Source organism: Cricetulus griseus, unplaced genomic scaffold (genome assembly GCF_003668045.3).
Source record: "Cricetulus griseus strain 17A/GY unplaced genomic scaffold, alternate assembly CriGri-PICRH-1.0 unplaced_scaffold_110, whole genome shotgun sequence".
In the NCBI taxonomy this organism is placed as follows: Eukaryota; Metazoa; Chordata; class Mammalia; order Rodentia; family Cricetidae; genus Cricetulus; species Cricetulus griseus.
The window spans coordinates 1-16056 of record NW_023276821.1 but is presented as its reverse complement, the minus strand read 5'-3'; the positions used below and the strand labels follow the sequence as shown (position 1 = coordinate 16056).

At 49.4% G+C, this 16056-nt stretch overlaps 1 protein-coding gene across 1 annotated transcript; it reads left to right on the top strand.

Moving 5' to 3' along the window:
* Window positions 1-381: 381 nt before the first annotated feature.
* Mrps18a (mitochondrial ribosomal protein S18A) lies at window positions 382-15975 on the top strand (the record flags this gene model as incomplete). The annotated part of the gene is made up of 5 exons (XM_027394918.2): window positions 382-784; window positions 8115-8146; window positions 11581-11688; window positions 14735-14858; window positions 15059-15975. Coding segments are annotated over 5 exons (741 nt in total), but the record flags the coding sequence as incomplete, so codon positions are not given.
* Window positions 15976-16056: the final 81 nt, after the last annotated feature.

Here is a 16056-nt window from a genome sequence, read left to right as displayed (position 1 = left end):
TGGGGAGACCTTAGGAGCCGTCTTTTTCTAGCCGTCTGCCATGGCGGGTGGGTGAAAGACCCGAGCTAACATGGGGTTAGTTCGTTAAATTACAATAAAGCCTCGTGCAGTTTGCAGCAAGCTCTCGAATCCGCCTGGTGATTGGGGTGACCGCGAACCTGGCCTGAGACCCCGGATACTTGAGTTTTCGGGGGTCTAACATAACAAATCACTTACCAGGCAGCCAAAGACTAGGCAGGAGATAGATGGCATCAAGGGCCGGACAGGACGTGTATATAAGCAACAAAGATTGGCAGGTGGGAGGGCAGGCCAATTCTGTCCCGGGCCTGGCTCTCCCAGAGCCAGACTCCGATGCCATTTCAGTCTGTCCTCCCTGCCTAACCCCAGTCACAACAGCCGAAACCCGCGCTGCCAAGCGGGAAGCGGGGAGAGACACTCAAGAAGCCGCGCGGTGTGGATTTACCAGGGGAAACCGACAGGCACTTTGAAGAGCCGGTGCTGGCACACAGCTGCCGGAGGGTCTCCCCCAGACATTTAGGGCGAAACACAGGCTTCGCACAAAGGCGCATCTCTCGAGCCCAGACCCCGAGCCAGACACCCGCTCGCCGCGCTGCGGCGGCGTCCGCCCCGCCCCAGAAGCGGAAGTGCACTCGAGGTCAGGCGTGCTCCCAAGATGGCGGCCCTCAGGGCTCCGGTGTCGGGCTGCGGGCGGCAGCTCCGGGGCTCCTCGCAGGCCCCGCCGCGGCCGGCTGGTTGAGGCTTCCAGCTCGTGGGCTGAGAGAAGGTGAGTGAGTGTCAGGGCCCAGCACCCACCCCGGTGTGCGGCTCCCTCTGCACGACTCAGGCCGGGGAGGTGCCGGACGCCTGGAAGCCCTCTCAGGCCCTGGCGCCGGCGCCACCTCCCGGGGCTGAGGAGGCCTGAGAGGAGGGCTGAGGAGGGCTGAGAGGAAGGCTGAGAGGAGGGCTGAGGAAGGCTGAGAGGAAGGCTGAGGAGGGCTGAGAGGAAGGCTGAGAGGAGGGCTGAGGAAGGCTGAGAGGAATTCAAATGAGGCAAAGTACAGAGTTATTCAAATGAGGTGAAACATAGAGTCTTTCAAATGAGGCGAAATACAGAATCATTTCTATTGGATGGTTCAAATGAGACACAGAGCCATTCCAGATCAGCATATTCTCAAGGTCTGGTGTCTGGTACAGCAGACTCAATTCCCCCCCCTCCGCTTCCTGATAGCTGACCTTGGGGGCGGAGACCTTGGGACGGAGTGTTTCTCTTCGGGCGGGGGCTCAGGGGCAGGGCTCCAGGCCGGCTCACTTGGTGTTTGTTCTCGTGCCGACCCACCTGGTGCTCGCCCTCGTGCCGGCCCACCCGGTGCTCGTTCTCGGGCTGGCCCACCTGGTGCTCATTCTCGGGCCGGCCCACCCGGTGCTTGTTCTCGGGCCGGGCGTGCAGCGGGTGGCGGGGGAAGGCCGCCGGGGGTGGGGATCGGGGACGCCGCCAACAGGAGGAAGAGGAGACAAACTTGAGAAAGAAAGGGCTAAGGGGCAGGGGTCTTTCAGTGAAAGGGTTTTTATTGTTTTGTTTAAAAAGAAGAAAAGAGAAAATGTTGAGACATGAGACATAAGACTATAAGTTTATTATAAGGCCCGGCAGAATGGGGAGACTAAGAAGAGGAACAGGGTAAATGGCTGACCGCCATGGCCGGTTGCCATAGAGAGAGAGAGAGAGAGAGAGCGCGAGCGCACGCACAGAGCGCGGGACAGAGGAACAGAGGAACAGAGCGGGACAGAGAAACAGAGAGCGTAAATGGGCAGGGACTTATCTTTTAAAGGGGTCCTCTGCACCTGTGTGCAGACTTAGTTCCCATGGAACCTTGGGCTGACCAGGGTACTGCCTGTTTCACCAGGTAACAGGGGCAGGCCAGCATAATGCCTGAACCTTTCAAGGGTTGTAAAAGGAGAAGCTTGGGTTCTAATGAGATGTGTATACACATCTCCCAATAAATGAAAGTTTCCATTTGCATGAAAAAGTACAGGAAGATTCACTACCGGAAATAGCAAAAGCAGTTGGAAATTTTATAAAGAGTATGCTTCTTGAACAGGCTTGTAAAGGGATGGAATCTGGCAGAGTGAAAAGGTCTTCCTTTGTGTTCTGTGGGAAGCAAGAATGGATGAGTGATGTGCTAAAGAAATGATGGAACAAGGGGCTTGTTTTTAAAATTCTAGCACAGTGTTGGCCAACCAGTGAATATCAGTCAAAGTTGAGAAGTAACCAATTGGAAAGAGTAACCATTATTGTTGGAGGGAGCAGGAAAAAAAAAGAGCCACTTAATCAAATCAAAGACCTCAGCCTCCCCAGTTATATAATTAAAAGCATAAACATTATACATAACTTAGAAAAGGTCTCTTTAGTTTCAAATAATAATTAAGAGTGGCAGATAAGGGCCTTTAATCCCAGCGTTCTGGAGGCAGAGGCAGGCAGGTCTCTGAGTTCCGGGCCAACCTGGTCTACAGAAAGAGTTCTAGGACAGCCAGGACTACTCAGAGAAACCCTGCCTTGAAGAACCAATAAACAAAAAACAAAACAAAACAAAAAACCTTTTTGACTTTTGAGCCGGGATCTCACTATATTGCTTTGGTTGACCTGGAACTTGTTATATAGACCAGGCTGCCCTTAAACTCTCATGGAGAACTACTTGCCTCTTCCTCCTGAGTGTGGGCTTAGAGGCATGCACCACCACACAGGCTTTGGAAACAGTTCTTTACTATTTTTTTTTTAAACTACAGTTATATGGTTTTATCTTTGAAAAGATAAAGATCAAAAGGGTTTCTTGTATGATTAGTAGTTTGTATGATATGTAGGTTTTTTTGATATGTAGTTTCTTGTATAATTAGTTGGTTTAAAACAGAAATATTGAGATTTCACTTAAGGCACTTGTTTTGGACAGAGTTTTGCCTTGGGTGGCCTTTAACTTTCTAGGTAAACCAAGCTGGCCTCAAACATCTGGCAGCCTCCCTGCCTCTGCCTCCCAGGTGCTGGTATTATAGTCATGTACCACCACACCCAGCAAGAAAATTTTTTTAACTGGCAAGTTTGTGGAATGATGAATTATACAATCAGTGTTGAGAGTTGTCTTCTCTACAAATACTTAGTAGCTCTCCTGTCTATTAGCCACTGCTTAGACAGCCTGGTCTCAAGGCTAAATATTAAATTGAGTTAATGTGGTTTTACGTGAAAGCCCAGTCATGTTTTATATTCTTTTGAATCACCCATCTCTAAGCCTTTAAATGAACCTTGTGATATTCTGCCTTTTGGTATGGTATTATACAGCTGATTTTCATTGGTATAGCTAGTATACTTGTCACTCAAACATCATTGTTTGTGTAAAATTTAAAGCTGAGGCAAACAAGCTGATTCTCTTGCAGAAAATATTCAAGCATCTTGCTTTTCAAAGATAAAATGACATAATTGTAGCAAGAATTCATGAAGCTTGGAATCAAGAAAAGAGACTTCATGAGGACGGAGCACTATTGTTGTTGCTATAAACTTTCAGTCTAATGCATTGTTTCTCAGTCAGGAGTGGTCATCCATTCCCTTTCTCCCACCCCAAAACATTTGGCAATGTCTAGAAACCTTTTTGGTTGTCACAACTGGTACTAACAGCATCTGGTGAGTGCACAGAGATACCATTGTATGTCTTATAACACACATGACAGCTCCACAACAGAGAACCAACAGGCCTAAAATGTCAGTAGTGCTGATGTTGAGACAGCTTGATCTAAAGTTTGACAGGAGGGCGAAGCATGGTGCACACCATTTATCCTGGCATTTGGGAAACGGGTAGAGGCAGGTAGATCACTGTAAAGTCTAAGGTCAGCATGGTCTACTGAGAGAGTACCAGGATAGCCAGAGCTACATAGTGAAGCCCTGTCTCTGAGACCAGCTCTCTCTCTCTCTCTCTCTCTCTCTCTCTCTCTCTCTCTCTCTCTCTCTCTCTCTCTCTCTCTCTCTCTCTCTCTCTCTCTCTCTCTGTGTGTGTGTGTGTGTGTGTGTGTGTGTGTGTGTACATACAAGTCCAAAGTGAGAGTGAGTGGGTTTTGGAAAAAGCAAGCCTGAAGGGGACAAATGAGGAAATTGTGATTTACTAAGTACCTTCTTCCAGTAATACAGATAATACGCCTACTCCATCTTAAAGGTAGATATTAGCTGTCTTTGTTTTGATGAATGGGGGAATCCAGTTCAATATCAGTAGCTTACCTAACATCAGCTATAAGTAGTAGATTGAAAGCAGAGGCAGCACTCTTCCCTGTCCAGTGCTCCATGGCAGGGTCCTCTCTTTTGTTCCCTCCTTTTCTGAAAGACTCTTAGCAGTTAACTTGCCAAAGATCATCTAGTGGTTTCATCAATGACAATGTCAGATTTAGCAAGGATTGTGTTAGAAACTTCCTGCCTTAATACCCTTGTGAAGGAAATGTATCCATGACTAAAAACCATGAGCACGTGAGTTAGCAGGCATGACCTTAATGCAGAATGTACTGAAATGATAAAAGGCCAAAGGGAATTTGTCTTTCTGTAAGCTGAGGGGCTATCTGAGATGGTGAGCAATTCTGCCCCAAAGAGCTTTGAGAGGAAGGAGCAAGTTGAGGGGTTTTCAGATTTCATTGCTCTGCTACTGGGGAAAGCTGGTAAGCAGCAGCAACCAGACTCTGAAGCCCAGGACAGAGAGACAGTCCGTCAGGAATTACAGGGACAAAAACTGGGAGAGAATTAAGAGACCCAGAAACCAGAAGCTGAAAGATGAGCTGAAGGAGCTGCTGCTTGAGAAGCGGGGAGCACAGGGCTCTGCTGCGCCTGTTGGGGCAGAGGGAGGGCTGCCTTCAGCCACCCTCACTCTCTGGCTGGATCTCAGTTTCCACAGATCCTTGAGGCTTTGGCTGCTTTGGCAGCTCACTGCTGCAGTGTCCTGCACCCTCCATCATTCATCTTCCTGCTAAACACCCGGGTCTCTATACAGCACAGTCCACTGTGGCTGCCTGGGTTTATGTGTCCGTCAACGGCGTCTGCACCCATTGCAGTCTCACCACATTGTTACTGGCTCCAGGCTGTTAGAATTCAGTTACCCTGCACTCCATCCTAGGAGTATTTACTGACGTGCTCACAGGACCTCTTTCTGGGACATGGGCTTCATTATGGGGTGTTCCCATACTTGTTCTGCTTCTCTCCTCCAGGGCAGAGACTGCCTTACTCTGCTGCTGTCCCTCTGCCCAGGAGGTAGAGTGAGGCTGACACTCCCTTCCTGATTCTCAATGCACACGCTACAGATCATGTCATGTGTGTGAGGGCTGCCCATCTTGAGAGGTTGCAGCTTTAGTTCTTACAAAGCAGTGTCATGTCTGGTGGCTTACTTCATGCTGACGTCTCAGGACGCAGGGGTGGTTATATTTTTTCCCTAAGTAAGTTTTCTATTGGTTCCTGACTCTTAGTCCAGCTTTTCTTACCCACCTCCACTTCTCTTGAATGGAGAGGGGGCCAGGGACAAATGGATCTCAGGTTTTGTTTGGTTTTACCATGTTTTTCTATGCACACTGAAAATCAATACTGTTTTTGATTCCTATCTCCTCTTTCCAGGGGCTTAAAATGTGCTGAGGGCCTCTCCAGGCCCCAGCCAGCCTTCTTTCCTGCACTAACTCACCACCCTGATCAATCTGTGTCCTGGGAGCTCCTTGAGTCATTCCTCTGTTTGACAGATTGTCTCTCTCAGATAAGCATCTGCCTATTGTTTTACCCACTAGCTTCTAGAAAGATACTCACTGACTGGAGGCTGCTGTGGGAGAGCTTGTTAGCAGTGGAGCTTGCCATGGGCTTTGATCTCTTTTCCAGGGGCCAGTGGGATGACTTCAGGGTTTGAGTCTTTGCCGAGAGTGATGTGTGTTTTGTTAGACTTGTTTACCTCAGGTTCAGGGCCCAAGAGCCTGGACCAAGAAGGAAACCACATGTTTATGTTCTTTGTGTGTCAAGCCATTGTCCTAGTGCTGACTCCCATGGTCCCAGAATGTGTCCCTGCTTTTGTTTCTTGAGTCTTCTCAGAAATTTGCCTCCCTACCTGTTGTTGCTCCCATTTGGTTACCCTCTGACCCTCCCCCAATTTGTTTTACGTAGTAGCAAAGTTTCTAGGGTAGCTGGGGTCTCCTGGGCTGGAGATGTGCTCTCCTGCTCTCCCTGGTCCCCCTGTGTGGGCCTTTCTGCAGTGGACATTGTGGTGACCTTCCCTCTGCAGCTGTGCTGGCTTTTAGGCTGACAACCAGGTTGAGTCTCACCCACATCCCGTTCATGGGTTGGTCTCTGTTCTGGACAAGTAGAACCGTGTGTGAGGTGACGCAGTTTCTTGTACACAAGGAACCTAGTTCTGATTAGTGGCTACAATGTTCTCCGGAGAAAGCCTCTGGGTTTCTCTGGTCATTGTTTCACTTATGTGTGTCTGGAGTTGGACATGGAAGGCTCTCAGTTTGGTTGTTTTGTAGTAATGATTCTTTATGAATGGTTTGCCCAGAAAACAAATGAGGAATAATTCCAAGCAGCCTGTGTTCAATTAGGTGTCGGTCATAGAGCTCACTAATCACAGATGCTGACATGGGCTCTGGTTGGGTTAGCGTTGCCTTTTTTCCTTAGGCTCTTCTCTTGTTGTTGCTTATATTATGTTTTTGCAGAAGCAATATATGTTTATTTTAGAAAACATAGCAGGCAAAAAGAAGAAACAGATGTATCCCCCCTTCCACCTCTGAGGCACAGCCAGGTCTCTAACATACACTCCACAATGGCTGTGAGCCTCCTGCAGCCCATGGTCAATGGTGTAATTGCAGGTGGATATTTTTCCTAGGAAGAAGTCTTTAACGCCTGCCGAATTCTCAAAGTCAAGGACCTTAGGCACTTTTCTAATCTGTATTCCTTCTTGTGTTAGCCAGAGCTAAGTCAAACTAAACTGTGGTAGCCAGACTACTTTGTAAACAGTTTTAGTATCTGGAGAGATGGTTTGCAGATTGTGTGGGCTCAAGCTCCTCACTGTAGAAGCTAGCAGTTAAAGGAGACAATGGTGATTGTGTCACTCCTTAAACATAGCGTTCATTGAGCATTTGGTGTGCACCAGTCCATGCTAGCAGCTGCCACTCTCTCTAAAAAGCCAGGCACCTGGGAGACTCTCCAACAACAGTTGCTGTGTGTGAGCTGGCAATTTTGATCACCATTGGCTTTGTCATTCATTATCCCAATGATGAGTTAGGTGAGATGGGAAATGTGTGTCGCCTGACAGATGTGTGCAGCTGGTGGCCTTGCCTCCCCTTCTTTCCTGCCCAGCTCAGGCATCAGTAGGCCCTGGGTTGCCTGCCCTCAGTCTAGAATAGCAGTGTGTCCTGAAGCCCTGCTGAACCTGCTGCCATCGGGCTCCTGATTGCTGCCTCTTCCATCCCTTTCTCTGGTGTGACAATAGAACGTAACCCTTCAGGGAGAGATGAAGAGAATGGAGCCGAGAACATTTCCCTCGTGGCCAGTTTCATGCAGTCTTGACACAGGATTCTCATGATAAGTTTTGGGATTGGATTTGTCTCCTTGAAAAGCCACCCCCGGAACACAGTTCTGTGTTTTAGGTTGCAAAGCTACTTTGGTCTGATTCAGTCTGTAAAGGGACATGTGTTAGGAGTACTTCTGATCCCTTCAGGCCTGCTGCTCCAAATGCTTTCATCTGTTTTTGCCACATAGGATAGGGTCTTGTCCCACTTTGCTTAAAGTCTTTGAAACAGTCATACTTTGTAGCCCAGGCTGGCCTCAAACTTATAGCAATTTTCCTGCCACAGCTATTCAGTTTGCCAATTCTTGAAGACAGAATCAGGATGAATCTTGGCTTCAGGGGGCAACAAAACAGCATGGAGACCCTTAATCCCAGAGAGATGCTGCACCCTGAGCATCCCAGGCTTGCCCACAGCCCGCTTTCTGTCCCAGGCAGGGACCGTGGGAGAGTGCAGACTGTAGGCTCCTCTCCTTTGCCTGTGTAGAATTTGAGCTGTTATTTGAAACTCCCTGTTCCTTATTAAATGGCTGACCTAATTTTTCCCCTTTATCTCTGTAGTGGTGGAGATCCAAGAAGGGAAGACAGCTGTAGTAAGTATCACTGCGCTGCGTTGGCCACTCACAACCTCCTTAATGCTCGGAGCCGCCTGGCTGCTCCTTTGAGGGAGGGAGAGAGGCCCAATCTGGACTCCTGGCTCCAGGATCTACTCCCTCTGAGACCATAAATTCTGAAGTCTACTATTTTTCAGGCCGTGTGCGGTAGTGTGGTTAATCAAGAACAGTCGTTGTGCCTGTACTGAGGTATCTGTTACTTGATTGAAGTGACCTTTTGTATGACAAAGTCTCAGAGGCCTTTCCTAATATGTTCTCTGGCAGGTGATAAATCAGTTTCCCAAAGGGGAAACTAAGGCAGAAATGTAGGCCTATAGAAGCAGAGTTAGTTGGCCAAGAGCCAGAGCCTGGTCCTTGCTTTCTGTCTAGAAAGTATACCCTTAAGTGACATGTTAAGAGCTGACAGTCCCTAGGCCCCAACCTCACTAGCTGACACACTGGCTTGTCTCTTGGTAAGAAAGCTGTAATGATTCTTCCACCCATGTCCCCCTTTCCCTCACTGGTCCCATCTCACCGCCCTTGGGGAGTCAGTCATGGGGCCTAGATTATCCCATAATCCTTAAAAGACAGCCTTGTTTTCACATGGTCTTTTGTGCCTCCAAGAAATTCTCAGCTACCTCGCAGAGCTCCCAGAAGGCTCAGGAACTTCCATGTCAACTCGGGGCTTAACCTCTCTGGCAGCCAGCCAAGTATAGGCCTCCCCAGGCAGTCTTACACCCAGGGGAAATCCAGTTATTCTCCCAGAGCACCTCCTCATCCTTTCCACGGGTTAGCCTCACATAATGCTCACTTTTTAGGGAACTCCATCCCCTTTGGGCATCTGATTAAAACCAACAACAATCTTGGCGTGATTTTGCTCTCCTTAGCTACATAGTGAGTTCAAGGCAAACCTGGGCTATACAGAGACCCTACCTCAAATGACAAAAAGCCTTCTCCCTATAAACTTTATGCTGGAGAAAATGGTAATGTCAGACTTTTTTGGTTTTGTTTTTTGAGACAGGGTTTCTCTGTAGCTCTGGCTGTCCTGAAACCCACTCTGTAGACCAGGCTGGCCTGAAACTCAGAGATCTGCCTGTGTCTGCCTCCCGAGTGCTAGGACTAAAGGTTTGCACCACCACACCCAGCCTGACAATCAGACTTTGGAAGTGGCATCTTGCTTTTGCTTTTCTGGGAACAGACAGAGTGCTCAGTGCTAAGAGAGTGCCCCCTACCCACTGTATCGCCTGCTAATGCGCTAATGTCCTGGGCCCGGCCTTCTTCCTGGCTCATCAGAATGTCCATCACTCTTCTGTTGGCTATTTCCACTTTCCCTTGAAGACTATGGCAGACTATTCCTGCCTGTCATCTGCCATCTTCAGACTTCAGAACCAGCTAGTTCACCACCAGTAACAGCATCTCTAAGAGAAGATAACATGTTAAACATTCAGAATTGGAGGCTTGCTTCCCAGCTGATGGTGCTGTCTGTATCTGACTTTAAGTATAAAGAGGGTTTTCATGTGAGGCATGGATCTGCTGTTTGTAGAGGAGCATGGAAACACTGTAGCTCTGTCTGTCAGGTGCCGCTGTGACTGACTGTGGGTGTATGTTCTCCAAAATCAGATCTGACGGCTGCAGCGCTAAGTTGTGGGAGTGAGATGAACTGGTACATGTGAACCATTCTTAGTGCAGAGCCAGCTAAATAACAGTGAGCCAATGAACAGTGGCTCTCTCCTGGGGCCCACTAGGCCTCCCATGCACCTGCAGATTTTCCCTGGCCCACAGCTTCCCTCTGACGTATTTGGGGTTGCCATGGTAGAAGTGGGGCCTGACATAACTGAGCAGAACTTCTAGGCTTCCTCAGCCCAGGGGAAAGGATTATTTTTGTCCCCGTGCCTCTCAAATCAATCCCAGCCATGTTCTTAGGCTCAGCCTCAGTGAGGCCTGCTAAGCTCCCCTTGCAGTTGGAGCTGACTCCCAGATCATTGCTTTAGTACACTTAGCCACTCCAAGGCTAGGTCAGGGTACAGTCATGATAGGAAGGCCATGTCACATGTGGCCTCTGCAGGGTCTTTGAAAGGTGTTAACCAAAATGATAGAAGTAAAGAGAGCTGTAATCCCAGAACTCAGGAAGCAAAGGCAAATGTGAGTCCCACCTAGTCTAACAAGACCCAAGCCAGCTAAGTCTACCTAGTGGGACCCTGGTTTGTTTTAGAGGAGGACGTGTTGTGTGTCCATCTGTCCATGTTTTCTGTTTGTTGCGGAGGGAGAGATGAGAGCAGTGCACACAGATACCCACTTGTCTGGCTATTCCCAGGGTTTCTCAACTGCAGCACTGGCTGGTGTTCTTTGTTGTGAGGGCTCCATTGTGCATCCTTGCTAGATGCCCACCTCCCGCCTTCCCCCAGCTGTCCAATCAGAAATGTCCTCAGACATGGCCAGCCAGGGGGAAACCCCCTAACCCCCTGTTTTTGGAGCCTGCTAGCACAGATACAGCTCTGTAGTCCCATAAAGCAGGAAGCAGTGCTCTCTGCAGATAGCATAGAGAAGGGGTGGATGCTTTCTTTGAACAGTGAATCTAGCCATCTGGCATTAGTTGTCCGTATGTGTACATGTGCACACAGGTACTCTTGGAGGCCTCCCGGGAGAGGGTATCAGACGCCTCCGGAACTGGGGTGCTGGGAGCGAGTGCTCTTAGCTGCTGAGCATCTCTCCAGCCCCATTTGGGACTTTCAGCCATGCGCATGCGTCACCGCTCCCGGGGCCAGGGAGGAAGCCTAGGGTGCAGGTATTTTATTGTGCTTTGTTGAGGAAGGAAAGATAGCATTCAGTTGGTATGGCAAACCCTTCCCTCTAGTTCAACAGTTCTCAAACTGTAGGTCACAACTCTCAAAGATACTTACATTATGATTGTTAACAGTACCAAAATTGGTTATGAAGTAACAACAAAAATAATTTTGGGCTGGGGGTCACCACAACATGAAGAATTGTATTAAAGGGTCACAGCATTAGGAAGGTTGAGAACTACTACTCTAGTTACCAGTTTCTATGTCTGTCTGATGTCATCATTGCTCTTTATCTGGTTTTTTGAGGCAAGAGTATTACCATATTACCCTGCTGACTTGCAACTTAATACTGTGTAGCCCAGGCTAGCCTTGAACTTCTACTTTTCCTGCCTCTGCCACCCACTGCTGGGATTACAGGTGTGCATCACTTGTCTGGTCACCAAACCACATCCCTGTGGCCAAGGCCCAGCATAGAGCAGCTATAGAAAATCTCCACCATGCAAGCAGACCTGTTAGTTACTGCCATGAGGCCCCCAGAAGTAAGTTTTGACTGGTGTTCCTTCAGGGTGTGCTCAGAGTTAAAGACCTGCATGCCTGTCCAGCATGCCTGGCCCAGGATCTCACGCTGGCTTTTTTCCCCCTCCCTCTTAGATTGAAGGCCGAATCACAGAAACTCCCAAGGCAACTCCAAATCCCCCTAACCCCTCAGGCCAGTGCCCCATCTGCCGTTGGAACCTGAAGCACAAATATAACTATGAGGTGAGTGTGACAGTATCCCCTGGGGCCAGAGTCCTCTTGCCTTGAGCATTGTCCTCCTCAGGTAGTGACAGCTGCGTTACATGGCTAGCAAAGACAATGAACCTGAAATCTGACTGTGTGGTAGACTCTGAGAGGCTTTGAGAATACTGGGCTGCGGGCTGGAGACAAAGCTCAGTGGTTAAGAGCACTGGCTGCTCTTCTAGAGGACAGGGGTTCAGCTCCCAGATGATCCAACACCCTCTTCTGGCCTCCACAGGCACTGCATGCACATGGTATATGTACATACGTGCAGCCAAAATAACTATATGCACAAAATAATCTCCAGGAATAAAAATTTAAAGAAATATGGTGCTGGAGAGGAAGCTCAGCTGTTAAGAGCATTTGTTTGCTGCTCCTAGCACCCAAATGGCAACTCCCAACTACCCATAACTCCAGTTCCAGAGTACCCGGTGCCCTCATGTCTCCCAAGGATACTGAGTAAGCATGCAGTGCACATACATACATGCAGGCAAACCACTTATACACAACTCAGCCTCAAAGAGAAAGTTCTCACAGGCTGTGTGGAGCTGGAAGCCATGGAATTCATGGCCTGGTTATAAGGGCAGGGGTAGTTCTCACAGGAATGAAATCGGGTCTGGATTTGGCTTTCCTCTCCCTGAGGTGGTTCACAGTGTGATCTGTAGACACATCTTAGTCTCCGCAGTGCAGCTCCAGACGACCCAATTGCTGTACCTTTTCCAAAGCAGCTGCTTCTGGGAAAGGAGATGATCATGAACATACCCAGAGCAGGCCTGCTCCAGTAGGCCATGTCCTGAGCAGTCACAGGCTTCATTGTTTGTTTTGTTTTGTTTTTCGAGAGAGGGTTTTCTGTGTAGCCCTGGCTGTCCTGGGACTCACTCTGTAGACCAGGCTGGCCTTGAACTTGGAGATCCTCCTGCCTCCCTAGGGCTGGGATTAAAGGTGTGTGCCACCACTGCCCGGCATCTTTTTTTTGTTGTTTTTTTCTTTTTTTGGAGGAATGTGTATATGTGTGAAGGAACAGATGTCACAGCACACGTGAGGAAGTCAGTTTCCTCCTTCCTTCTTATGGATCCTGGGGATCAGTCTCTGATGGTCAGGCACAGCAAGCACCTTTACTGGCTGAGCCATCTTTCTGGCCCTTAGATTTCTGATTAACTCCATGAAGTAGGGACTTCATCCTTGCTTTGCAGTGAGGGAATCCTAGACATGAAGAAGTTAATAAACTTCCTGCAGTAAGTATCAGAGCTGGGGAGCCAGGCAGAGCCCATGTTGTGCTAACTCCTACCCTGCAGAGAAGACAGGGCCCAGTCAGTCCTGGGGACCCACATTGTTCTTCAGAGTTCTCACTGTGACACAAGCACTTTTTGGGGGGTTTCAGGTGATTCAGGCTCTGGGCCAGTTTGACCTGTGTGTTGTCCCAGATCCCCTCTGAGACACAGGGTGGCTAAGGACAGAGATCTTATTCAGATGGTAAGTGCAGGAAGATCTGAGCAGAGTGACCCAACTAATCTGGACAGGGGACCTTGGCTTCAGTCCACCTCTGGGCATGGGGGCGGGGCATGGCCCTCACCCTGCCCTGGGTCCTCTGAAAATAAGTGCCCAGAGTACAGCAGAAGGCTGAGTTCAGAGCTGCTTGTTTCATGGATGTCAGTGAATGTACAGGCATGCTTGTAATCCCAGCTGCAGATAGGGAGGCAAACCCCACACCTGCCCAGCCACTAGGGCAGGTTCCTACCGGCCATTTCCAGGAAATGATTGGCTGTTTTTCCAGGAGAAGAAATCTAATCCTCTCCAAGGTAAAGACTAAAGCTGTTTTTCCTTTTTCCCCTTTCCACTTGGAGCACTGTGGGCCCACGCTGTGTGCTGCTGTCGGCTGGCTGGCAGCCTGCAGTGAAGGGTGCTGAGGGATGCAAGCCAGTATGTTAGCTGTGCATTAGTCCAAGTCTGCTACCTGCTTCTGAAGAGTGCTGGGCTGAGAGTTTGGGGCTCAGGGTCCCCGGGATCTGTCCAGTGATTAAAACAGATTTGCAGTCATACGGCAAGGCAGCCAAGGCAGCAATTTAGTAAAGGGACAAAGGCTGGCATTGGGCCCTGGTAGGGACAAATGTTGCTTAGCCCTTTTGAGTCAATTCTGGTGGGAGAGAGGGTTTCTTATCAGTTTGTCCTTCTTGCTAGACTTAATCCCATACAGTTTGTTAGGTGTGTGATGAGGAAGCCCAAGGACCCATTCCCATCTGAACTTAGGAAACATGGGCTGGACTTCATAGCCCAGTTCCCTTCCTCTCAGCTCAGTGCCTGCCTGATACCTGAGCAGGAACAGCAGGAGGAGTGTCTGTCTATATGCACTTCACCTGTGCCATCTAGATTCAGAGGCTGAGGTGGACAGGCGTTGCCTCTCATGGAAGTGCTTTACATGTCCCATCCCAGCCAAGGAAAATGACCAGTGACGGTGAGACATACTTTCTTTTTAATTGTTTGGGTTTGGTTTTGTTTGTTTGTTCTGAGACAGGATTTATCAGTGTAACAGCTCTCTGCTATTCTACAACTTGCTCTGTATACCAGGTGAACCCACAAAGATCCACTTGCCTCGGCCTCCCTAATGCTGGGATTAAGTAAAGCTGAATGCCACCACTGCCTGGTGATTTTGGTTTTGAGACAGGGTTTCTCTGTGTATCCCTGGCTGACCTAGCACTCGCTCTGTAGACCAAGCTGGCCTCGAACTCACAGAGAACTGCCTGTCTCTGCCTCCCAAGTGCTGGGATTAAAGGCGTGTGCCACCACTCCCTGGCAGACTACCAGACATCTTACTCCCAAGAAAGACTGTTGATAAAGCGCTCACTAGAGCATTTCTGGTCTCACCTAATGTGTCAGAAGATTTCTGGGGAGGTGCTGGAAGCCCTTTGTTGGCAATGGGGAATAGAAATCCTACTGAGTTCTCCTGTGGACGCCTGAGAGCCCACAGTCCTAGTTCCCAGCATACATGTAAACCCAGCTGACCCACATTCCTATTTTTGGTTTTCACTAGGATGTGCTGCTGCTCAGTCAGTTCATCCGGCCTCATGGAAGCATGCTGCCCCGCAATGTCACAGGCTTGTGCCTGGAAGAACACCGAAAGATTGAGGAGTGTGTAAAGATGGCTCACCGAGCAGGTCAGAGTATCCAAGGCTAAGAGGGGTGGTGGGGACTGCAGGTTCCTTGTCCTGACTAGCTGTCACAGCAGGAAGAGCAGCAATGAGCAGAATATTGATTCTATGGCCCCTCCCCATGTCCCCTGCTCCCCACTCCCATGGTCTTTACCCCTGGCCCTTTCAGAACTGTGGAGACTGACTCTGTATGTTTTTCCTCTCAGGTCTATTCCCAAATCACAGGCCACGGCTTCCAGAAGGGTCCTTACCTAAGAATAAACCCAAACTCAACCGGTAAGGAAACATGAGCACAACTGACCCAAGTACTCTAGGCCCATGGAGCTCACTGTATTCGGGTAGCTTGTCTCGTGGCTCTCACAGCAGCCAAGGAGACATCCCTTGACTGTCTGCTCCATCCCAACCAGCCCAAGTACACACCCACATCTTTCCACCATAGCTATGCTATCTGCCACCTCCCTCCCTGCCCTGACACAGGGGCAGGGAGGCTGCTGGTTGGGCATTGGAATATGTTAATCCCTGGTGATGACATCATGCTGTATCTCTATGGAGGCGGCAGAGCACTCTACAAACTTTCAGTGTCCCAGCTCTCTCCAGCACGGGTCACTACAGAGCAGAGCAAGGCCTTGGGAACTGTCTGGGATAGGGCCACTATACACAGCATGGCATCAAGGCAGCCTGCATATAGGCTCAGTCACCACCAGTGCTCCCTGGAGTCATGCAGTTAACAGCCTACACAGCTTCCTGGACAGCTTGAGCTATCCTGCAGCCTTAGGGAGAAGAGATTCGAGGCCGCCCTCCAGCAGCATCAGGGTAGGTAGGACCCCTTGAGTGAGAGCAGATTCCCACCTAACATTCAGACAGCTGTCCTGTTGCAGGTTCCCCTCTTGATGACATCCATCGCCCTCACAGGCAATTAGATCTGTCCTATCCCCTTGTCGAGAGAAGCGCTGGGTCTGTAGAATTGACTTTGTAGTTTTTACGCTTCCAGCGGCTCCTTCCTCCTTGAGTGGATCAGGCTTGTGTATCGAGATGCCTCTGCTGATAGTGAGAACAACAGAAACTCTGCAGGGTGACTGAGGCAGAGCAAGACTCTGCAGCCCCCACAGACCTTTGCAGAGACCCCTACCAGACCCCAGGTGGATTCTGGGAGGCCAGGTTGCTGGATGGAGGGTGTGAGAGGGGATTGCTTGCCTCCTCCATT